The sequence below is a fragment of the Misgurnus anguillicaudatus genome, chromosome 13, assembly GCF_027580225.2.
Source record: "Misgurnus anguillicaudatus chromosome 13, ASM2758022v2, whole genome shotgun sequence".
NCBI classification, from domain to species: domain Eukaryota; kingdom Metazoa; phylum Chordata; class Actinopteri; order Cypriniformes; family Cobitidae; genus Misgurnus; species Misgurnus anguillicaudatus.
The window spans coordinates 7,712,446-7,738,015 of NC_073349.2; the positions used below are offsets into that span (position 1 = coordinate 7,712,446).

A 25,570-nucleotide genomic window follows, 5' to 3' on the forward strand; every position below is an offset into this window, starting at 1 on the left:
GAAACATTGATCAGTCAAACCCACAGTTAATGCAACCTTGCTTGCAACCTTATTACTGTTAAATGAACTTTGAATTGTAGTTTGTGTTTCCCTTCTTTTGTGCAGTTGTAGGTTATACACCAACACTTCCCAAAATTGTGGTAAATGAAGTATGGTGTGCAGTAAGTGAATGTTAATGTTAATCTACATCTACATAACTGATTTCTGACTGCAACAAGATTAGCAGGAATCCACATTAAACTCTGTGTTGATCATCGCTCTGAATCGGATTCCTATCAGAAGTCTTTCACAAAAACGCAATATAAGCTTTTTGCTCAAAATTTTATATTTTTGAAGAAACCTATCCATATTTGAGAGGTGCTAAAAAGAGAACAAATTAAGAGGGCCTGTTTTTTTTATTTGATATATATGTTATATATATATATATATATAATATATATTTAAAGAAGAACATTTTCTGGAAGACATTAAACTTTTATGAAAATCGTAAAAAATGCTTGTGCTGGCTGGCAACTGTTTTTAAAAAACGCTGGCGGGGAAAGAATTAACACATTTTGTGTTGTCCCTTTTATTCATTTAAAGCAGAAAAAACAACACAAAATGACACATAATGTGTTAATTAGCATTAGACAAAAATGTGTAAAAATTGAACACATAATTTCTTAGAGTGTATGCTAATCAGCACGTTTAGCGTCTTTCCAAGCAGGCTTTTGATTTCCCATCAAAAATAGTTGGTAACACTGTTGGAGACCATCGCCCCATTGACATATACATATATGTTACAGACAGTGTTTAATCCATGGAAATAGTATTTTGCTAGTTATTCTGTTCGTAACGTGTTGATTTTGCTCCTGCGCTAGTGACAGCATCTTGAAGTCTGTTTATCTAAGTTATTGAAACTCATCTTGGGCATATTCTTCGTACGTTGCTTAAAACATCCAAGATCAAACGAGACATCCAAGATAATATCATGTGCTCATCATGATCTAGCTAATTAGGTTTTTCGAACATACCTCAGGGCTCCAGACTGCCACCAAATGGTGTCATTTTGCCACCAAAATTTGAGAGTGTGCCACTGAATTTTACATCCAGTCGCACATGTGCGACCAGTAAATTTGACCTTTTTTGTGATGACCTGAAAACAGCACATTGTACTTTCAGCATCTATCATCAAAGTATTAGTAATACAGTGGAAATTAGTAGAAATATGATTATTTGGTTAGGATGTTGATTTACGGTGTGTGCCCCTAAATTTTCTGGTTGCACCCCTAAAATTTTCGGTGGGGGCCACTGTGCTCCTAGTGAAAAAAGTTAGTCTGGAGCCCTGTACCTGTCGCTTATGATTGATAAGTATAGCTGGATTGAATTATTTGAGATCATTGGGCGGTCGTGCACCGCATGAAAAGGCAATACGTATTAGAGCCCGATCAATATATCGGCAGGCCGATATTAGCCATTTTCAAAACTATCGGTATCGGCATTCATAATTCAGTATTTAAAACAACAACAACTGACGAAACAGCCTTCAACCATGTCATGAGTGTTGCCATTGTATAGTTCACCAGAGGGCACTCTAGAACCTCCCTGTTGGCAACACTCATGTATAACGCGGCACTAGGGGTGTAACGGTACGTGTATTCGCATCGGACCGTTTCGGTTCAGGGCTTTCGGCACGGTGCACACGTGCACCGAAAGGCCGAATGCAATCTTTTATGTGTGGCTGTGCGGAACATAATACGTGGGTTTCCACACAAACATTTTAAGTGGCGGAAGTCTCCGTGTTCAGCGCAAGTCTTCTGTCAAACATATAACATAATTCGGCCCGCAGAAAGATTTTTATTTACTTAGTTGTATATTCGTTTGATTATTGATGTAAACGTTTACGTGTCGTGTCTAAAAGCGCATGTTAAACGTGTGTCAACGCGCTGTTTTGTTCTTTCAAAAGTGTGTGAGAGGAGGCACGTCTTTCGTAGCTACGCAATCATGAGACGCGCTTTCTGTGACGGCGGGAATAAGGAATGTGTGATCAGATTTTTCATCTGCATATCACGTCAATCATATCATTGTCACAATGCGATCAGCTGGTCGGGACAGAGAAGAGCTGTAACTCGGGCTTACTCAGCTGTTACTCAGCTGCGGAGGGGTTCATTAGTTTAAGTCACAGCTTACATTGACAACACAAGCAAAGATTAGGAGAAACGTGCAAAAGATAAAAGATGGCTATGTATGCAACTCACTCATCTCAATAAGTGTATAATAAGTATATCATCATGTTGCATGCTATGCAGTTACACATAAAGCAGTAATATTATTTTTATACAGAGATGGTACATAGCCAATTCAATACTGTGAGTTAAACAATCAAAAATAAATCAAAACAGAAACATTTTTGGTGGCAAAATATGGTATGCTAATAGATCATAAATGTATTCAGGATTTGAATTTGTTAGTTTAGTGCAAGGTTTTAGTAGAAAAAGTTTAAGAGAAGCTTAAGAAAATAGTTACCTACTGTTATAAAATAATGTAAAAAAGAACTTTGCAGTTGTATTTTATTTATTATTTTTTCATTTTATATATATTTTATATATTATATTTTAATAAAAAGTGTTTAAAAAAGTGTAAACAAATTGTAAAAAAGTTTATAGTAAACAACATGCAGTTTAATGTTTTCCCTTACTGTACCGAAAATGAACCGAACCGTGGCCTCAAAACCAGGGTACGCACCGAACCGTGATTTTTGCGTACCGTTACACCCCTACGCATCACACATCCTACAACCAGCTGATACAGCCAGAGGTGGGCAGAGAGAACAATGGTTAAGTGAGTTCATGGTGAGTTGGTCACGAGACAATAAAAGAAACAAGTTTCTTTTTAAAATGCATTATCATATTATTTTAGTTAAAACTACAAATAACTACAAATAACTAATGTTAGGTAAATCTGTTAATGTTTTGTTGCACGTTTCAGAAAAAAAAAAATCTGCATATATATATATCATTCATAATTCAGTATTTAAAACAACAACAACTGACGAAACAGCCTTCAACCAAGTCATGAGTGTTGCCATTGTATAGTTCACCAGAGGGCACTCTAGAACCTCCCTGTTGGCAACACTCATGTATAACGCGGCACTAGGGGTGTAACGGTACGTGTATTCGCATCGGACCGTTTCGGTTCAGGGCTTTATATATCGGAATATCGGATTTTAAAACCAACAAACATTTTTATCGGTATCGGCCTTCAAAATTCTTTATTGCTTGGGCTCTAATACGTATCGATAGTAGGGGTGTAACGGTACGTGTATTCGTACCGGACCGTTTCGGTACAGGGCTTTCGGCACAATGCACATGTGCACTGAATGGCCGAATGCAATCTTTTGTGGAACATAATATGTTGTGTGCATTTCCACATGAACATATTAAGTGGCGAAAGTCTCCGCGTTTAGCGCAAGTCTTCTGTCAAACATATAACATAATTCAGCCCACAGAAAGATTTTTATTTACTTAGTTGTATATTCGTGTGATTATTGATGTAAACGTTTATGGGGCCGCTTATGTGTCGTGTCTAAAAGCGTGTGTTAAACGCGTTTTCTTTCAAAAGTGCATGAGAGGTTGGGCGTCTTTCGTTGCTACGCAATCATGACAGCGAGAATAAGGAATGCGTGATCAGATTTTTCATCTGCACCTCACGTCAATCATATCATTGTCAGAATGCGATCAGTTAGTCGGGACAGAGAAGAGCTGTAACCCGGGCTTACTCAGCTGTTACTCGGAGCTGCGGAGGGGTTCGTTTGTTTAAATCACAGCTTACATTGACGACACAAGCAAAGATTAGGAGAAACATACAAAATATAAAAGATGGCTATGTATGCAACTCTCTCAATATGAGTGTATAATAAGTATATCATCATGTTGCTTGCTATGCAGTTACACATAGAGCAGTAATATTATTTTTATGCAGAGATGGTACATAGCCAATTCAATACTGTGAGTTAAAAAATCCAAAATAATCAAAACAGAAATATTTTTGGTGGCAAAAATGTAGGCTTATAGTTCAGAAATGTATCCAGGAATTAAATTTTTTAGTTTAGTGCAAGGTATTAGTAGAAAAGGTTTAAGAGAAGGTTAAGAAAAGAGTTACCTGTTATAAAATAATGTAAAAAAGTATGTTATTTAGTGGAGAACTTTGCAGTAGTATTTTATTTATTCTTTTTTTATTTTATATATATTTTATATATTATATTTTAATAAAAAGTGTTAAAAAAGTTTTTAATAATAAACAACCTGCAGTTTAATGTTTTTTTCCCCTTACTGTTGGCTTCAAAACCGAGGTACGCACCGAACCTTGTTTTTTGCGTACCGTTACAACCCTAATCTATAGTAGAAACACTGATCAGAAATACTGTGATTGGCCGGTTGTTACATTTTTAACCCCTGTGGTGCGCAAGCTATTGATGAAAGGTTACTGTGAACTTTTTATGATGCTGAATTTGTAAGCAGCTAAAGCTATTTTGTACATAAAATCACCCTACACAATGTAACATATTCTGTGAAACTATAAAATATATCTTGATATCTTTAATATGCATGTAAAAGATTAAAATCATGATTGTAATCAAACTTTGATGTTCCTAAAGTACTTTAAGTATTTTTTTAAAAGAGTTAAATGTCCTGGCAGAAGTGATGTCTCTAAACTGATTGATTGTATAGATCATCTATGGAGGCAGATGCTCTTTCTTAAAACCACAGACAATGCAACATTTTCATTGCTGATAAATGAACTTGAAATGAGTTTTTCCCTCTTTGGTGCAGTTGTAGATAATACACCAACACTTTCAGCAGTTCCCAAGAATGTGGTAAATGAAGTATGATGTGCAGTAAATGAATGTAAATGTTATTATATTATAAATATTATAAAGTCCTGATCTTCAATGCACAGGACAGTAAATAAATCCTCTCAGTAGGGATGGGACGATTACCGGTTTCACGATTAACCATGATAAAATGTCATGATGGTTAATATTATTGTTTAAAATTTAATTATCAGGTAGGTCTTGTCGGCTTTATCATTTTAAAAGTAGATTGCCACACCAAAAAGGCTGGACACCCTTGATTTAATGTTTATGCTTAAAAATGTGCATATAGCTGCTAACTGTATTTGTTGTTTGCTGATTTTCAGAAATAAAACGTGTTAAAATGTTTTCAGTGTGTGTATCAGTTCTTTTTGAACATTTCCATCTCATTTTAAGAAAACCATGATAATATTGATAACCGTGATAACTTTGGTCACTATAATCATGAAATGAAATGTTCAAACCGTCCCATCCCTACCTCTCAGATGACAATCCTTCAGAGAAACTACGACCAAGTGCCTAAATAAGTGTACTTCAATTGCATTATTCTCATATAACTTATTTCTGACTGCAAAAATATTAGCAGGCAGGGCCGAATTATCCATAGACAGGATTTGGCAAGTGCCCTGGTGCACCAGGCAATAGGGGGGCACCAAGGGCTCCAGACTGCGATGTGCGGATGTGCGGTAAGGCAAGCTGTGACAAAAATGCGGGTTTAAAATAAGACATTGCAGAGATGAGAGATAAAGCTAGTGTGAGAACTTTCAGCCTACATTAACACCAAAAACATTATAGATGAGAATAAAGGTCTACATCAGTCAGTGACCAGTTAAGGAAAACTGGATAGACAAGAAACGTGTAAAGGATACATGTGTATATATAGGATGTATATTGCCATGCCACACTCATCTCATTACAATATGCTACAGTATCTGGATATATAACTTATTGTATATGTATCTTATGCCTAGATTTAGTTAAGGGGATTATGCTTCTTTGGTTCATAACTTCCTATTCTGAAAGTTTAATCAATTGTGCACAATGCCGTGTGAAGCAACTGCATAAAGTTAAGTCTATTTAGTAATAATAGTAATAATTTAGTAATTTTTCAGTAATGCAGTTATTTTGGGAAAATATAAATAATTGCATTACAGGCTAATTTAAGGTGTGCCCTAAATTTTCTGCTGGCACTCCTAAATTTTTCAGTCAGGGGCTACAGTGCTCCTAATAACAAAAAGTTAGTCTGGAGCCCTGAATGACTAGAGTTTTATTTTTTTAATGGGGGGAACTTTGAATGTGGTCACCCTGGGGCACTACACTGTGTTAATCCGGGCCTGTTAGCAGTAGTCCACATTAACTGAAAGTTCTGCATCTGCTGAGTCTGCACAGCAAAGTAAAGATAAAGATATGTGAAAATATGTGCAAAAAAAAAACCTTATTTGGTTATTGGCATTTTTGTCACAGGAAAGGGACAGGCCAACATTTTTGTTTTAAAGTTTTAAAGATAGAATAGATACAAATTACTAAGCAGACCTTTCATGCATTACATTGTACTTGACAATCTAAAGACAAAACTAAAATTGGAGATTTTAGGGAACTTCTTTCAGTAACATTTTTTTATTGTACTGCTGGTTAAAGATGAATAATAAATAAATAAACTTAAAATAAATGTGGTCATAAGCATGTTTGTCTTGTCATTTGTTTAAGAATAATAATCAAAACACCTGCTCCACAAAAATAAGTTGCAGAAGTAGGCTACATAAAATGTTTATGTTTTATATTATATATTGTTTAAATAACAGCTAAAATATTCAATCAAAATTTTTTATTACGTGTTGAATTTGAAAAGCTCTTCATATTAATCGTGCATCTTACACAAATTGCGCTAATATAATGGAGAATACATGACCAGGGTTTCCTGCAGCACTTTGCAGTTCGGGTGGCCCACCTAAGCTGGGAAACCCTACCGCCTTAACTAGGTCGTCCAAAAAAAAAAAAAAATTTTGCTGTGCAAAAGCCCGTCAAGTGCATCTCGGAGAATAGTGCGGACGCGCTTCACAACGCAAGCAGGCATGTGCGCCACACGCCCAAAATGAGAGAAAGACGTGGTCTTTCACTTTCTGGACGATAACTAGCTAGTTGATTAAACATCTTGGAGAATAGCGTGGACGCACTTCACACCGTGAGCGTGCACGTGCGCCACACGGCCGAAATGAGATAAAGACATGGTCCGTAATGTCTGGAGGATAGCCAGTTGATAAAACGCATGTCTGTGAGAACTGTAAGTGGACTTGTTTTGGGTTTATTTAAGCCTGTTATTGTATTAGTCTATAGTTCTTGCAAATTTAAAGTAAGTTAGCTGGTGATTTTGTTGTTTGAGCAACCTGCTAGCTAGGTTTCACGTGCCTGTTGATTAGATATAATTGTTGAGCGTTCTTGCTCACTTTATTTATGTGCATTATTTACATGCAACAGTTACACTCCTTTAAGATAATGTCATTAATAGTGGGAAATAATCAGTTTTTACAATCTTCGCACTATCTATCATCGTTCACCAGACGTTCTACAACATCTGCTTCAGTTTGTGTTTATTAACCCTTTAGTTTCACTTCATCACACAGCTATTCCTGTTAGAGGTATCTGTTAAAAACATTTAATTTATTAATAATCTAGTATGTGTTCGTTTTCTGTCATAGTTTCTTTCAAAATTAAGTTTTATTTGAGTGTTTTTAATAAAAATATTTTCATTATCATCATGACGCGTACGCCCCACCCCTTTGATTGCCACGCCCCCAGACCCAGCCCATCCGCCCAACCCTACCACCTTTACAAATTTTCTGCGGGAAACCCTGATGACTGCTTCAGACTTTCCGTATCACCTCCACTTTAAAAGGTGCGATCTAATCCTGTTAACATGAAATAAGCCTGCTCGTGAGCAAGTTCAAGCTTGCGCACCTGGGCCCGATTGCATAAAGCACCTTAAGTGTAATTTTCCCTTAAGTTCACCCTTATGTTTCCCTTAAACTTGAGGGTGTTGCAGAAATAACCCTTAAGTTTTTTCTGTTGCGTCTCCATGGCAACAATAGTATTTTATAACAACAAACCTGGGTCACTGTTGAGAAACACTTAACGATTACTCTTACCTAAGTGAACCAATTAAGGGATTATACTGTATGCAATACCCTTAAATAATTATCTTAGTTAAGGGGAATTTACCCCTTAAGTGTCATACTTAAGCGAAAAACTTAAGGTGTTTTATGCAACCGGGCCCTGTTGCTATGACAGCAAGTCCAGGATTAATATAAATTGCCTCACAATTAAAAATTTTAACACACGTATTGCTCCAGTATAAGTAATTGTTTTTTTTATTTTTCTAATCAATCAATGAGATTAGTAGCATTAAAGTCGAATTTGATTTAACTTTAATTTTAATCTTTCACATGACATTACTCAGTCAATATTAAAGATATCTTGAGATGCAGCATCTGTGCCACTTCTGCAGTGCAAACATTGATTTGAATGGTAACAGCCCTATATATATTTAATGTCCCCATGAAATCAAAACTAACAATTCTTATTTTTGAATGAAAATATTGGAGTGTGTCACAAGCCAGGGGCTGGCTGCTAGTGGTTAAGCCACGCCCCTTCTCAACTTCCACCTCGAGGAGGTCCCCAAAACCAACCCAATGACCAGACAACAACGAGGGCAGGTAAGTATAAAAAAATGTTCTTTATTTATTTAAATAGTTAAAATGTACGGGGACTTGGGGAAAGGGGAATTAAAACTAAAATCAGGCTCTGCCCTCCAGGGGGCCACGGCCGAATGAATGACAGAGGGTAGGGGGGGGGTTTGCGTCGGGGAACTGGCTCCCGCCTCTGGTTCCCTCTGCCCGTGGCGCGCTCCTCTTCCTTCCTGGAGGCAGAATAAATCACAATCAGTGTTGGTATGGACTTTTCTTGTCCGTGTACCTGTATACAGCGCACGGCGGTTCGCCGCCTATTTCCCACAGCTCCTTGCTCGTTGACTCACTCTCCTTCCCTGTTTTCTCTCTCTCCACAGACTACAGCTGGGACACGGGGACACGGTGGATCGGTCTCAACGGGCTCGCTCACCTCTTCACCGACTGCAGCCTCTTGGTACGTATGGTTCTCCGTCCTAGCTCGTTCCTTTAGCACTCACACTTGTTCTCTCTCTATTCCTTCGCAGGTGACAGCTGGGACACAAAAGGCACAGTGAATCGACTTTCAATGGTTCTCTCACCTCATCGCTGACTACAGCTTCTGGATAGGTATGACTCTCTTCACAGCTCGGTATCTTAGCGTTCACACTAGCTCTCCTTGTCTCCACAGACGACTCTGCGCTGGTCACAGCTCCTGGGTAGGTATGGCTCTCTTCACAGCTCAGTATCTCGACGTTCACGCTAGCTCTCTTTCTCTCCACAGACGACTGCTGGGACACAGGGACACAGTGAATCGTTTTCAAGGTTTTCTCTCACCTCTGCGCTGGTTACAGCTTCTGGGTAGGTATGGCTCTCTTCACAGCTCAGTATCTCGGCGTTCACGCTAGCTCTCTTTCTCTCCACAGACGACTGCTGGGACACAGGGACACAGTGAATCGTTTTCAAGGTTTTCTCTCACCTCTGCGCTGGTTACAGCTTCTGGGTAGGTATGGCTCTCTTCACAGCTCAGTATCTCAGCGTTCACGCTGGCTCTCTTTCTCTCCACAGACGACTGCTGGGACACAGGGACACAGTGAATCGTTTTCAAGGTTTTCTCTCACCTCTGCGCTGGTTACAGCTTCTGGGTAGGTATGGCTCTCTTCACAGCTCAGTATCTCAGCGTTCACGCTGGCTCTCTTTCTCTCCACAGACGACTGCTGGGACACAGGGACACAGTGAATCGTTTTCAAGGTTTTCTCTCACCTCTGCGCTGGTTACAGCTTCTGGGTAGGTATGGCTCTCTTCACAGCTCTCACGACACATTCCTCTTCCCTGTTAATCGGCAGACTTTACGGGTTAGGTGGTATTTTACAGGGTGGCGGACTTACGATGGCTGGCTACGCAATGCGTCAACTGGACAGTGGTTTCTATATGGCGCCGGGGACCAAAACCCTCTCGGCGAGCTCGTTGGTTTACAGAGGGGCGAGAACGTCACGCCGGCACACCGGGTCGAGCGCTGCCCTTTCCTCGAGACCCGTTGGTCAATCGAAAACTGGACCGGGGCGCCCTTTCGTCGAGACCTCGGGGCGGCGGATCTCTTTCGCCTCTAACTCTGTGATGATGGAAAAGACACAGGTAAGGTAACAATATTATATGTGATACTCACACACACCGCCAATCGCACAGTTCTTCACCGCCACTCCAAAACACAAGTCCGCCAAGCGTTGGCTGCAAGAAGTACTTCGAGATGCCACTCCGTGATTTTTAAGACTGAAACACACTACAGCATAATCGTATACAGGTTTTATCTAGGGCCGCTTTCCTCTTCGTCGTCCCGGGACGAGTGACTGGAGGCGGGGTTACGTCTGACAAGACACAGCAATCTCACTGCAATACACAGCATTACACAGCACCACTTCAAGTGAAAATTTCTACATCCAAAGACTCACCCACCACGCTCAGTGCACACAATAGACACCCGTCGTCCTTCACTTCGCTCTGGGCGAGAATATGGAGATGGTAACACGGCCTAGTGTTTGTTTTTCGTCACTGTAGCTGCTTCAACACAAGGACCCTTCGGCTCACCCACCACGCTGGTTCAGGGGTAGGGCCACTCACTCTCTCTTGAGAACACTCAAAACGATATACAGGTCAAGTACATGCAAAACACCTCCTTCACAGGATTTTGTTACTCACAATTACTGTACTCCCTTCGTCCTAGGTTGACTTCACACTGCAATAACTCCAGATGCATAGACAGGGCGTTTTCCAGCCACCAACACCACTCTTCCACAGGTGTATACTCACAATGGTAAGTTTCCTCTTCCTTCGTTTCTCTCATCCAGCATCAGTATCCGTCTAATATTTTACCTATAAGGTCTTCGATATCTTCATCAATGTAGATCTACGATCCAAACGAGAGAGAGAGCAAGTACAGGAATCCAAATAGCGTATCCGGCGAGCCCAACTCAGCGCTACGATACACACCACCAAACAGGGATAACATCCGCCAAGACTGTGGTTTAAACTGTTCTTAAGTACTCTCCTGGGTGTTGCTCTCGTCCAATCACCCGGCGCTCCTCTTAATAACTCCCAGCTGTGCGTAGTTTGGCTGATTACAGCGTTCGCGACGCTACCGGATGTCCGGTGTTTTCTCTTACCGGTCCGGGCGGAAACATCCGGGCGGAACCAAACTTTCCCAACTTTTGGTTCCGCCTAAAAGATCGTCACTCCTGTGACAAGTGTTTATTATAAACTATTTATCTGTGTAGGCAAATATAAAAAATATGTGCCCTCATAATCTTTAATCAAAATCTCTTGTGGCAACCCTTCTATGGTGACGTTGATGATTGGTTTGGGCGGAGCATCTGTTAACTGTCAAGTCTGCTGCAAGTTCCATTTCTGAATGAAATGCCATCTTTTCTTTATCCAATCAACTCACAGTGGAAAACACAACCCACACTCATGTAATTCACTCAGAAAATCATCACAAAGTCGATCGCAACTTCCTGTTCGGTGACTTTTAAGTAAAAACGGGTGCTGTATACGTTGTATTTTAAATTATTGCATTTTAATCCGAGTTTGGCTGCCATCTTGGCTGGGTCTGTCTGGTAAAATAGATCATTGATCTTAGTGGGACTTCCTGAATAAATAAAGGTTGAAAATGTGCTACTGTTTGCAACTTTTTTTATTTAAAAAAATGAAGAGGGGTGGCCTATTTTCTCACTTAAGTACCTGTCCCCCAAAATGTCTGTGCATGTTTTAAATTATAACTCAAATGTAACTGATTTCTGCACTATATGGCAAAAACGTAGATTTAGTCCCAATTACCTGCAGAGAGTTAAAAGAGAACAAAAGCATGAGCGTGCCTGTCATCATTTTAAGTTTTGACCTCCTTGCAGTGCTGCAGGGGTACGCCTTAGCTATTCCTGTGGTTGCAGGATGTAGGTTTACCACTTAAAAAAATAAGTCAAATAAGAAGGCTATACTTGAGCATTGCTTAGACACAAAAACCTTTTAAAATGGAAAGTTAAGTAGTATCTTACATGCTATACTGTATGCAGCTTACATACGACTAAAGGAGAAATGAGAATAAATATCAAAATACTGTTTTATTGTCTATGAAGTACAGTACTGACACAAAATGATTGGCATTGCTACAACTACATTATGTTTTAGTCACCACACATGTCATAGATTTATTCAGTTTGACATCTCATATTAAATTTATTCAATTCACTAGACACAAAACAGAAATATATATTCTTTTCTGTCACCGCAGCAGCTTCTGCTTTAAGCATTGTGGGTGTGGTTCAACCCATCATAGTTAAAAAAAAGTGTTGAAAAAGCATTCTATAAACTTCCTGTTTTCATTGTTATTACCACTAGTGAAGTATGACATGCATTCAAAACTTCCCGAAAAGTTAATACAGTTAACACAAGAAACAAGACATTGCAAAATACTTTTCAGACTGCCATTGGGTCTGCCATACTTTTCAAACGCCATTGGGTTTTGCATCTTTCCTGATTTGCAACAAAAAGCCAGATATTAATGTTTCTTTTTGTTATAGCTGTAATTGTCGATACAATAGCCTAACCATCTATGGTTAGGTTTAGGGTGCCAAATTATGAGTGTGATTTTGGGTTAAACAAATCAAAGATATTGAAATTTAAAACAAATACAGACTCCTACAAGCTTCATTGATCATCCATGAATGAGACAAATTGAAAAGAAATGATGCACAATCATTCAAGCAATCTGTCTGTGAAATGGCTGCAGACACTATGTCAAAAAAGAGAAAAGGTTTCATTTCCTGTGAGGTTTACGTTTTAAATGGTAATGACAGGAAGTCATTTTAGTTTTGCAGTGTCTTCGTTCACTGACGGAGAACAGCTTTGCTTTACTCTTGACTGCGGCTGCAAATGGAAATGTTTAAAATACTCCTTTTGACAGGTAAGACACAATATTTGTTAGGAAATTGTGTTTGCCTACAAAACAGCTTTTTTATTGTGAAATATCATTTGTATTGTAAGTATTACCATGTTGCCATTACATTTCTGAATGTTTCTTTTAATTTACAGTGGCAGTCATTGCACCAGTCACATCTCAAAATGCGACTGATGGTAAGACATATTTAGTTTTGTTTTCCTTTTTTATTGTAACAATGACCTTTTGTTTTCAGGTAACTGGTAGTTATTAGCATTATTAATGTTGTTTGTGTACTGTCAGTGCAATTATTTCTTTTCATGAATTGTTCTGTATTAAAAATATCTGTAATTATCCACACTAACATCACATTTATTCATTTTGTAGAACCTATAATTGCGATTCCTCAGCCTGAAATAATCCCAAATCCAGCTCATAAAGTGTTGTACAGCACAGAACAAGTGAGTCTACAATGTAGCGTCAGTGAATCAATACCTGATTTACAGTATGAATGGTTCAAGGACTCATCTCCTCTAAACCCTACAAATGATAAATCCATCATTACTGTGAATGCCGGTGGAACATATGAATGCAGGGCGAAGAAGGGATCTTCCGCGTCCGACAACAGCAATCCGTACAGTTTTACTTTACAAGGTAAGTAAATATCCTGTTTGTACAATGCAAATTGCAACATTCCTTTCATTTTCCTTTTCTTGCCATTTAAGTGGCTTTAAAATTCCCCTGTGGTGAAAATCAAGTTTGTTATGTTGCTTATATGTCTATGTGATGGTTCTAAAATGCTTTAAAGGATTAGTCCATTTTCAAAAAAAAAAATTCAGATAATTTACTCACCACCATGTCATCCAAAATGTTGATGTCTTTCTTTGTTCAGTCGTGAAGAAATTATGTTTTTTGAATAAAACATTCCATGATTTTTCTTACTTTAATGGACTGTAATGGACCTCAACACTGAACAGTTTTAATCCAGTTTAAAATTGCAGTTTTTAAAGGACTCTAAACGATCTCAAATAGGGCATAAGGGTCTTATCTAGCGAAAAAATATGCACTTTTACACCACAACTTTTTGTTTTCCTTTGGTCCTGTGACATGCCAGCGTGACCTCATGTAATACATCATCACGTCAAGAGGTCACAGATGACGTATCGAAACTACGCCCCAGTGTTTACAAGTTCCGACGTTGTTGTATGTCGAATGATACTAATTAATGACTTTGTGTCAGTTTATTGTTTAAAATGTGCGTTTCATATATGTAACACATGACCTTTCGATGTTATTACAGAATTACGTGAGGTCGCGCTGGGCCATCACAGGACCGGAGATAGACAAGAAGTTGTGGTTTAAAAGTGCATATTTTTTATTTCTCTTGCCAAAAATGACAATTGTTTCGCTAAATAAGACCCATAAGCCTCGTTTGGGATCATTTAGAGTCTGAAACTGCTATTTTAAACTGCATTAAAACTGTTAAGTGTTGGGGTCCATTTAAGTCCATTAAAATGAGAAAAATCCTGAAATGTTTTTCTCAAAAAACACAATTTCTTCTCGTCTGAACAAAGAAAGACATCAACAGTTTGGATGACATGGTGGTGAGTAAATTATTTGGATTTTTTTAAGAAAATGGACTAATCCTTTAAGACAAATTGTGTGCAAATTCAGCATTATCTCTTTAAAACCACAGTTTAACAGAGACAGTTAATGAAATGCAGTTTAAAAGGGCCCATGTGTTCTATGTCTAACTTGTAACCAAGCAAGGGTGGGACTTTTCCTGTTATATGCACATCATTGATGAATGATAATGAGCTATGTGTATCGCTTTTTACAACGTCAGACACAACTGTAATTAATATATGACCCTGGACCACAAAACCAGCTGTAAGTTGCACGGGTAGAAAATGTCAAAAAGTACTTTGCATGGGTCAAAAGGATTGTTCTTTTATGCCAAAAATCATTATTATATTAATTAAAGGAATTTGAAAAATGTCCTACGGTAAATATATCAAAACTATTTTTGGGACTGGATGCAGCAAAATCGCGATCAAAATTGGCCAGATATTTTCCTGCAAACTTCCCTTTGCCTGTTCCTTGGGGATTTCCCATTCTAGTTTATTTTTTATGTAAAAGCTTACAAGTTCAATGCGTATGAGGAAATGAGACGCAAACTTTTTCAACCTGACAGTAGTGGTTCTAGCAGACCAGTCACCACTTTTGTGGTCCTGCGCTGTTGCATTTTTGAAGAGGTGACGTTAGTCTATGGCTTATGGTTTATGTCTGTGCATAGGCTACGGCGTACAATCGACACAGGCTTTAGGCTTGACTATATTATCAAGCAGCTAATAAGGTGTTGCTAATGTTACACAGACCATGTTACCATGTAGAGTACAACTTGACTATATTTGACATCAGCGTCTGAATTATATATATATATATATATATATATATATATATATATATATATATATATATATATATATATATATATATATATATATATGATGCATGTTACGATGTCTGACTCTGTGGTGGCAGATGTACTGTGACAGTATGTACTGAAGTACTTACTGCTTTATTGTTAAAACTGTATGTATGAATACATTTCGGACACGCCATGTTTTCTTTGCCATGTGACCCGTATGTCCTTTGCCCCTTAAAGGGCCATCGGTTTCATAGATTTCCAGTATTTTTATTATATTTACTTTTTGGAATCTGGCAGCTCATCTGGCCTCACAGGATCTAGCTGGAAGCAGTAGGTCATCCAGGTATTTTTCGGTTACTGTTTTTTTAATACTAGAATTCAGACATACTACTCGCCCCACATGCTAATTTAGCTTTTTTAAAAAGTAGTCAAGCCTAAGGCTAATCATATCGGTTTCAGTTTTGTGTCCGACGCTATAAAAGCGATACAGATGCGCATTACCATTCTGATAGATCAATTTAGATGCCCCTTTATAATTCTTACTCTTCTGAATCATGTTCCAGTTTTAACATAGATAACCAAATCAAACCAGTATTTCCAACCAGTTAAAAAAATATATATTTCCAATTTTCACTTGCCATTGTGTCACATTTACTGCAAATGACTGAGTGGGTCTGGTGGTGAGTTAAGCTGGTTTGACTGAGTAAAGACGGGGACTAATTTGCATATTTGTGGTTCTGCGTACATGAAATAAGTTAATTAAAGTTTTTTATACAGAAAGTGATGTTTAGATATGTAATTTTGATGATCAAAGATACGTTTTAAGGTATAATTATTGACCATAGGAAGACTGTAAAACAAACTGTGCCAAATGTGCATCTGATACACATCTGCTTTTCACTTTGTAACTTTTCATAAAAGAAGCTGCAAATAATAAACAATACACAATTGTCCAAATTAGTAGTTTTAGAAGTTTGTGTGTGTGTCTTTTAATTGAGTTTTTTTAATCTCTGTTTACTTGTTGTAGCAATCCCAACACCAAAACTAACCTTGGAACCAAAACTGACAGAAATCTACCCATCTGAAAAAGTCACTCTGAGCTGTGAGATTCAGGGCAGCTCGGATACCTGGAGTTACAGATGGTTTAAAAATAATGAAGCTCTAGGAGAATCTAAATCTTTAATAGAGATCAAGTCAGCAACAATGGATAGTTCTGGAGATTATACCTGTGAGGGATTTCTTACCAGCAGAGTGACCACTGAAAAGTCTACTGCTCTTACACTTAAAGTTAAAGGTAGCATTATAATACTACTTCTCTATTTTATTCAGCCGCTTATAATAGCTTATCCATCTCGTAGCCACCGAAGAACAGCCGAAACACTTTAGCCTGACTTTTGTTGTTTTTCCTGATCCTCGGCAGAGACTCCTATCCCAAAGCTGACTGTGAGTTCAGCCTGGACAGAGTTTTTCCCAAATGAGCAAATCACCATGCAGTGTGGATTTGAAAGCAGTTCTGACGGCTGGTCCTTTGACTGGACCAAAAATGGCAAAACAATTAAAACAAACCCGACTTTAACAATCACAGCAAAGAATTCATCTGACTCTGGACAATATGCATGTAAAGGAAAACTTAATGGCAGATCAGTTATTACCCAACAGAGTAATGTATTTCAACTAAACGTAACAGGTAAGATCAGTCATACAAACAACTCCATTTGCCATTGTGTCACATTTACTACAGTTAACTGAGTGGGTCTGGTGAGTAAAGCTGGTGTGACTGAATGAAGGTGGGGACAAATTTGCAATTGATAATTCAAGCTATTTTGAAGCATGGAGTTTTTTTCCACAGAATATAGCATTTAGATATGTCATTTTGAGGATCAAAGATGACCTTTAAGGGGTACAATAATTGACCACAGGAGGATTTTAAAACAAAGGGGCCATATGCATACAGTAAATGTGAATCTGTAAAGCATCTGCTTTTGAATTTGTAACTTTTTGAAAAAAAGCAGCAAATAATAAACAATACAGAATTGTGCAGAAACATCAAAAGAGATATAATAATCATATTTTAGCCTGACTGTTGTTGTTCTTCTTCTTTATGTCCTCGGCAGGGACTCCTATCCCAAAACTGACTGTGAGTTCAGCCTGGACAGAGTTTTTCCCAAATGAGCAAATCACAATGCAGTGTGGATTTGGAAGCAGTTCTGACGGCTGGTCCTTTGAATGGACAAAAAATGGCGAAACAATTAAAACAAACCCTACTTTAACCATCACAGCAAAGAGTTCATCTGACTCTGGACAATATGCATGTAAAGGAAATCTTAATGGCAGATCGGTTATTACCCAACAGAGTAATGTATTTCAACTAAACGTAACAGGTAAGTCCAGTCATACAAATAATTTCAAACCATTCCTATATTTCCTTTTGCCATTTTGTCAGTCACATTTACTACAGTTATTTAAGTGAGTCTAGTGAGTAAAGCTGGTGTGACTCAATGAAGGTGGGGACAAATTTGCAGTTAATTCAAGCTATTTTGAAGCATGTAGATTTTTCACAGAAAATAGCATTAGATGTATAATTTTGAGAATCAAAGATAACCTTTAAGGGATAAAATTATTGACCACAGGATGGTTTTAAAACAAAGGGGCCATATGCATAAATGTGAATCTAAAATGCATTTGCTTTTGACTTTGTAACTTTTCATAAAAGAAGCAGCAAATAATAAACACATTTTAGCCTGACTTGTTTTTCCTTATGTCCTTGGCAGAGACTCCTATCCCAAAGCTGACCGCGGATCCGACCTGGAAAGAGTTTTTCCCAAATGAGCAAATCACCATGCAGTGTGGATTTGAAAGCAGTTCTGACGGCTGGTCCTTTGAATGGACCAAAAATGGCACACAAATTAACACAAACCCTACTCTAACCATCACAGCTATAAGTTCATCTAACTCTGGACAATATGCATGTAAAGGAAAACTTAATGGCAGATCGGTTATTACCCAACAGAGTAATGTATTTCAACTTAACATAACAGGTAAGATCAGTCATAAATAATTCCAAACCATTCCTATATTTCCACTTGCTTTTGTGTCACATTTACTACAGTTGAATGAGTGGGTCTAGTGAGTAAAGCTGGTGCGACTGAATCGAGGTGGGGACAAATTTGCAAATGTCATGGTTCTGTGTACATGAAATGGGTGTAAAGACAATTCAAGCTATTTTGAAGCATAAAGGTTTTTCACAGGATGTAGCGTCTAGATGTGTCATTTTAAGAATATAATTATTGACCACAGGAGTAATAAACAATAGACAAATATGCAGAAACACCTGAAGAGTTATAATATAAACTCCACTTTGTGTCGTGCCTAACCTAGCTCAGTGGTTCTTAAACTGGGGGCCGCGAGATGGTGCCAGGGGGGCCCCAGTTTTATGACATTTTATAAAATACATTCATTTATCATGAATTCTGTGTAATTGAAACTAACAAAAATAAGGCTACTAACCAACAGCACTACTTTGTTTAACTTAATATGTTTTGGCTAATTAAAATGTTACATTTTAGAGCAGTTTTTTGTCATACATTTTCTTTGGGGGGGCCGCGAAGGAATGCATCGTACACAAGGGGGACCGCACGCATAAAAGTTTGAGAACCACTGCCTTAGCTGTTATTAAATGCACATGTAACCCGCTGCGTCTCGGGGCTTATTGCTTTTATAAAACGGTTACTTCATATGCATAGGATTTCATAAAATAAAACACAAATAAGTTGTAATTATATTAGTACAAATATTACTCTTCTGCCAAGCAAAGTAGTTCCTCAGAATCAAGTGTGGCTGCAACAGAGTGCAGTTCTCAACCAACACAGACGCAGCAAAGACACAATGAAAATATGTTTAAAGACTGTGATGTTTATTTTTATAAATCAACATTCATCTAATTTATACATTAACATTTACATTGTGCAACTTTTGAAGAGATGATCAAATATGCTTGGAAGCATGCTTAACTTTAACTTTTTCCCTGTCAGCATTTTTAAAAACAGTTCCCACCCAGTTTTAGTTTAATGCCTTCCAGAAAATGTATCTTCTTTAAATAAACATAAAATATTAAATGAAAGAACAGACCATCCGCTTTTAAACAAACAAACTAATAAAAAAAAGTTTCATCCTACCTTCATTAGTTTCTTTTCGCCTCTCAAATTTTGAGCTAAAAGCGGAAATAATACAATTTTTGTGAAGAACTTTTGTAGGAGATCAGATTCAGAGCCATCAAAACTTACTCAGTGTTTTTTGTGTTGAGTGAATGTGTCAGTGTTTGAGTTGGGTAAGATCGCCATCTAGTAGATAACAGCACGAAATATGAATTGGATGTTAAGAACAATAAAGAGAAGCGTTTTCTCCTTATTGACGAGATGATTCAACAATATTTACTGACTGGATATCACCATTCATTGTGCAATTGTAGACAAATTAAAAATATGATTAAAGACTCTGGTGTTTATTTTCATAAATCAGTACGTAGCAACAGTGGCGCAGTGATACTTATGTAATGTGGTCTGAACCGTGGGGTTACCGGTGTATTTTATTACAGCTTAGAACGCGTTTCAACCAATCAGAATGAAGGACCAGAATGAGCCGTTTTATAGCCTGACTGTTGTTGTTTTTTTTATGTCCTCTGCAGATATTCCTGTTCCAAAGCTGACTGCGAATCCAACCTGGACAGAGTTTTTCCCAAATGAGCAAATCACCATGCAGTGTGGATTCGGAAGCAGTACTGACGGCTGGTCCTTTGAATGGACCAAAAATGGCACACAAATTAACACAAACCCAACCCCAACTCTAACCATCACAGCAACGAGTTCATCTGACTCTGGACAATATGCATGTAAAGGAAAACTTAATGGCAGATCAGTTACTACCCAACAGAGTAATTTATTTCAACTAAACGTAAGAGGTAAGTTCAGTCACAAATAATTCCAAACCATTTCTATATCTCCACTTGCTTTTGTGTCACATTTACTGCAATTGAGTGAGTGGGTCTAGTGAGTAAAGCTGGTGTGACTGAATCGAGGTGGGGACAAATTTGCAATTGTCATGGTTCTGTGTACATAAAATGGGTGTAAAGATAATTCAAGCTATTTTGAAGCATAAAGGTTTTTCACAGGATGTAGCGTCTAGATGTGTCATTTTGAGAATACAATTATTGACCACAGGAGGATTTTATACAAAAGGGGGCATATATACATGTGAATCTGAAATGCATTTGCTTTTGACTTTTTAAAATTTTGTTAAAGAAGCAGCAAATAATAAACAAAACACAAATGTGCAGAAACATCTAATAAACTTATTTTAGCCTGACTATTGTTGTTCCCTATCAAAAGCTACTCTCAATGCTGCGCTGCTAAGCGCTATGGGGAAACGTCTTTATTGTTGACCCGCTGAATATAGTGTGCAAACACGTCAATGAAATTGACCCGGAGGTATTTATAGTCTCGGTTGATGACGACATCAAAGTGCACGTGAAGCGAGACTATAAATTAAATGAAAACAGCTGTGATACTCAGGTCTTTTGTCTTCAGACCGACATCTGTGTATGTGTGCTACACGATCTAAAAAATCATCAAAAACTATCTCTTACCTTTTGAACTCCACTCGAGATCTTTGTTAGGAGTTAGATTCCAACTAGATAGAGTGCAGTCTTTCTCTCTTTCCGATATTACAAGAGTTTAAGTTAAAAGAATGAGTAAGAAGAGCCACAAGCAGTCTAAGGTGTGTGTTTGTTCTCGCGCTATCGCTAAGGACGACACACACACTTACTGCTTTGTGTGTCTGGGGGAGGAGCATGCGGTCACGGCTTTACAGTCAGATGAGTGCGAGCATTGCGAGTCATTCTCTATAAAAATGCTTCGTGCTCGCCGTGATTATTTCTTAACCGCACCTAAAAGTTTAGGCTCATGGGGCTCCCAGATGGATTTGGCTGATGAGCAAGAGACAGGCGCGTCCTCTTCTCTTGCTTTATCTCCAAATCCATTTATTCCTTCACATGATCTTGAAGCGCACTCCGGTGCTTCTTCGGTTCATGTGGGGGGTAAAGATGATGATGATGATTATGATGATGATTTTTCTCTCGGTTCTGCGGACTTTGATAAACCAGCCTCCGAGCGTTCCTCGCACGATCATAGATCGGTCGAGGAACTTCTCGAGGTGGTAACCCGTGCGGTGGCCAGATTACAGATTGACTGGCCTCGCGAACCAGAGACGCCCAAAACAAATAAATTAGGTGATAGGTTTCTGTCTGTTGGCAAAGAGGAGAGGACGAAACATGAGCCTCTCCCCTTCTTTGAGGATCTCCACGGTGAATTAGATAAATCGTGGAAGAGACCATACTCTTCACGTGTTTTTGTGCCCTCGACGTCGGTTTATTCGACTATCGTGGGTGCAAAAGCACGCGGATATACTGAGATGCCACAGGTGGAAGAGACGCTAGCTAGTTATCTCTCGCCTGGCTCGGCATCAACATTAAAGAAACCTTCCCTTCCTACGAAGCCGTGTAGAATAACCTCAGCTTTAGTGGGTAAAGCCTATCAATCTGCAGGTCAGGCTGGTGCTGCGCTGCATACTATGGCGGTGTTACAGGCGTATCAGGCTGACTTATTAAAGGATTTGAGTGCGGGCGAGACTATTGACAAAGAGGTGTTTGATGAGCTGCGTAGGGCTACAGATCTGTCTCTCCGTGCGACCAAGCAAACGGCTCGCGCTATCGGCCGCTCTATGTCCGCTTTGGTTAGCACGGAGAGGCATTTATGGTTGAATCTGTCTGGTATAAAGGAGAAAGATAAAGCGTTTCTCTTAGATGCTCCTGTTTCCCCGTCAGGGCTGTTTGGCGATGCGGTTGATTCCGTCGTCACAAAATTTACAGAGGCTAAAAAACATGAAGAGGCTTTTTCGCAGTTCTTGCCTCGCCGCGCACAAGGGGAGGGGCTGTCTGTCACGGTCACCCGACCTCTTCCCGGTCCTTCAAAGCGAAGGGACGCGAAGAAGGAGAGTGTGGCGAATCGTGTTCCCCCGCAAAGAGCTTGGGGTTCGACTCGCCGCCCTCAGCAGCCCCCCAGGGCAGACCTCAGGACTGTTATTAATAGGAAAAAGCAGTCCTGACGGTTGCATCCACTCTAGGGCTCATCGGCGGGGCGGAGCATATCGCTTTACATCCGATCGCTCCGTCCCGTTGCCCTCACGAAACCTCCCCACCTCCGCCGCCTCTGGGCTTGCGGATGGCGGTGGTTTCCAGCCAAAAGTTAAAGGCCCCCTGTTCTCCTGCTGTCATTCAGGAAACAGGTCTTTTAACATCCCCCCAAGAAAAAATATTAAAGCTAATACCATTATCAGAGAGTCTGGCAGCGTGGGAACTTCTGCCAGGTATTTCTGGTTGGGTAATAAGCACAGTACACATAGGATACAGAATCCAATTTATTCGTCGTCCTCCGCGCTTCAACGGCGTGATATTTACTTCCGTGAGACCGGAGCGGGCACATGTACTGTTGCAAGAGATACAAACTCTGTTGATGAAAGGGGCCATAGAACATGTTCCCCTCCCAGAGAGAAACTTGGGTTATTACAGCAGATACTTCCTGGTTCCCAAGAAAGACGGGGGGTTGCGTCCAATCTTAGATCTTCGAGGTTTAAACAAAACAGTAAAAACTCTCAAGTTCAAGATGTTAACAGTCAAGACGGTTGTGGCACAAATTCAACGTCACGATTGGTTTGTCACAATCGATCTGAAAGACGCATATTTTCACATAGAAATATTGCCACAACACAGGAAGTTCCTGAGGTTCGCTTTTGCAGAAGAAGCATACCAGTTTCGGGTTCTTCCGTTCGGCCTAGCCTTATCACCCCGCACATACACGAAATGCATGGATGCAGCACTGGCTCCATTGAGACTCCGGGGCATCCGCATTCTAAATTACATAGACGATTGGCTAATACTAGCGAAATCACAAGAGGTGGCGCTCCAACACAGAGACATTGTGTTAGCGCATCTACTTTCTCTAGGGTTGAGACTCAACATCAAGAAAAGCGTTCTTTCTCCTGCCCAGAGAACGACATATCTAGGGATAGTCTGGGACTCGATTACGATGCGAGCACATCTGTCTCCCGCACGGATCGCGACCATTCAGCATTCCTTGAGCAAAGTCAAGCTAGGCCAGGACCTCACGGTAAAACAATATCAAAGGATATTAGGGCTCATGGCTTCAGCATCCACGGTGATTCCTTTGGGGCTGTTGCACATGAGACCATTTCAGTTGTGGCTCAGAGCCAGAGGGTTTCATCCAAGGGCCAACCCTCGGAGGCTAATAAAAGTGACGCGCCGCGGGCTTCGTACACTAACTATGTGGGTAAGACCCCGGTTTCTTGCCTTGGGTCCCACGCTAGGGGCGACTTGTCGTCGCAGGATGCTAACGACAGACGCCTCCCTGACGGGCTGGGGTGCGATCTTAGATGGTCGTCCAGCTCAAGGGAAATGGGAGGGTCATCAACTCAGTTGGCACATCAATTGTCTGGAGCTGATGGCTGTATTTCTGGCCCTGAAATATTTTCTCCCCCAACTGAGGGGCTGTCATGTCCTAGTGCGGGTGGACAACACAGCGACAGTCTCGTACATAAATCACCAGGGAGGTCTGCGCTCGCGCAATTTGAACAGGTTGGCGAGGCGGATCTTACTCTGGGCTCAGGACAAGTTCCTGTCGCTCAGGGCAGTCTACATACCGGGGAACCTGAATGTAGCGGCGGATTCACTGTCCAGAGAAACGTTGTTGACTGGGGAATGGAAACTCCACCCAGACATAGTTTCTCAGATATGGACCAGATTTTACAGAGCGGAGGTGTACCTCTTCGCCTCTTCTCAGACAGCGCAATGTCCCCTTTACTTCTCTCTGAGTCCCCCAGCCCCCCTGGGTCTGGACGCAATGGCGCATATATGGCCCAACAAGCGCCTCTATGCGTTCCCTCCAGTTGCACTACTCCCGCAGGTCCTAGCCAGAGTTCGCCAACAAGGCTCGTGCCTCTTATTGATAGCACCACGTTGGCCGAACAGAGTATGGTTTTCGGAGATAATATCTCTCCTCAACGGCTCGCCGTGGGCGATTCCGGAGAGGAGGGACCTTCTGTCTCAGGCGGGGGGCACGATATTTCATCCCAGGCCCGACCTGTGGAATCTTCATGTTTGGCCCCTGAAGGGCACCAACTGAGAGGCACAGGGCTCTCACCTGACGTTATTGAGACCATCTTAAGTGCTAGGGCCTCCTCCACTAGAAAGTGTTATGCCCTTAAATGGGGTGTCTTTGAAGCATGGTGCATGACACATAATGCAGATCCTGTTAACTGCCAGATTGCTACAGTTCTGAGTTTTCTGCAGGAAAAGTTGTCAGCAGGTTTATCCCCATCCACTCTCAGGGTTTATGTGGCCGCTTTTTCGGCTTGCCACGCCTTAGTGGACGGGGCACCACTCGGGAGGCATCCTCTGCTCGCTCGCTTTATTCGTGGGGCAAAAAGATTAAGGCCTCCAACAAGAACTAAGATTCCTTCGTGGGACCTAGCTATAGTCCTTGAGGGTCTGGTTCAGACCCCTTTTGAACCTCTAGAGTCAGCGTCTGATAGACTTCTGACACTAAAGATGGTTTTCCTAATCGCAATAACTTCTCTTAAGAGAATTGGGGATATACAGGCTTTGGCGGTCTCGCCATCCTGTTTAGATTTTGCCCCAGGTATGGTGAAGGCCATTCTGCATCCTCACCCTGATTACTTGCCTAAGGTTCCCTTCTCGGCTGCACATCCGGTCATTCTTGAGACTTTCTGCCCGCCGCCATTCGTTACGTCGGAGCAGGACTTACACCACAAATTGTGTCCAGTCCGTGCTCTCCAGGCCTATGTCCACCGCACTAGCCAGTGGCGTAGGTCAGAGCAGTTGTTTGTCTGTTTTGGGGGCCGCAACAGAGGTGCAGCTGCCGCCAAGCAGTCTATATCTCATTGGGTTAGGGATGCTATTGCTCTTGCTTATGAGGCTCGCGGTCAGGTTTCGCCAACGGGGCTGAGAGCCCACTCCACCAGGGGGGTAGCCTCCTCTACGGATCTAGTAAGATGTGCCCCCTTACAGAGCGTTTGTTATGCGGCAGGCTGGTCCTCTCCGCATACATTCATAA

General features: G+C 40.3%; 1 protein-coding gene and 1 long non-coding RNA gene across 3 annotated transcripts in view; both read left to right on the forward strand.

Annotated features, from left to right (window-relative positions):
* Positions 1-8,686: 8,686 nt before the first annotated feature.
* LOC141369274 (uncharacterized) lies at positions 8,687-9,393 on the forward strand. The gene is made up of 4 exons (XR_012372861.1): positions 8,687-8,796; positions 8,913-8,989; positions 9,060-9,141; positions 9,296-9,393. It is a non-coding gene; the product is annotated as an uncharacterized lncRNA (long non-coding RNA).
* A 3,248-nt stretch (positions 9,394-12,641) lies between these two features.
* LOC129431237 (hemicentin-1) overlaps positions 12,642-25,570 on the forward strand; it is a 35,242-nt gene continuing 22,313 nt past the window's right edge. For both annotated transcript variants that reach the window (XM_073874940.1, XM_073874941.1), the window contains exons 1-8: positions 12,642-12,964; positions 13,093-13,134; positions 13,325-13,591; positions 16,396-16,662; positions 16,789-17,055; positions 17,483-17,749; positions 18,140-18,406; positions 20,053-20,325. In XM_073874940.1, the coding sequence (XP_073731041.1) occupies positions 12,934-12,964; positions 13,093-13,134; positions 13,325-13,591; positions 16,396-16,662; positions 16,789-17,055; positions 17,483-17,749; positions 18,140-18,406; positions 20,053-20,325 (1,681 nt within the window). In that variant the 5' untranslated portion in view covers positions 12,642-12,933. The remainder of the gene's footprint in view (positions 12,965-13,092; positions 13,135-13,324; positions 13,592-16,395; positions 16,663-16,788; positions 17,056-17,482; positions 17,750-18,139; positions 18,407-20,052; positions 20,326-25,570) is intronic.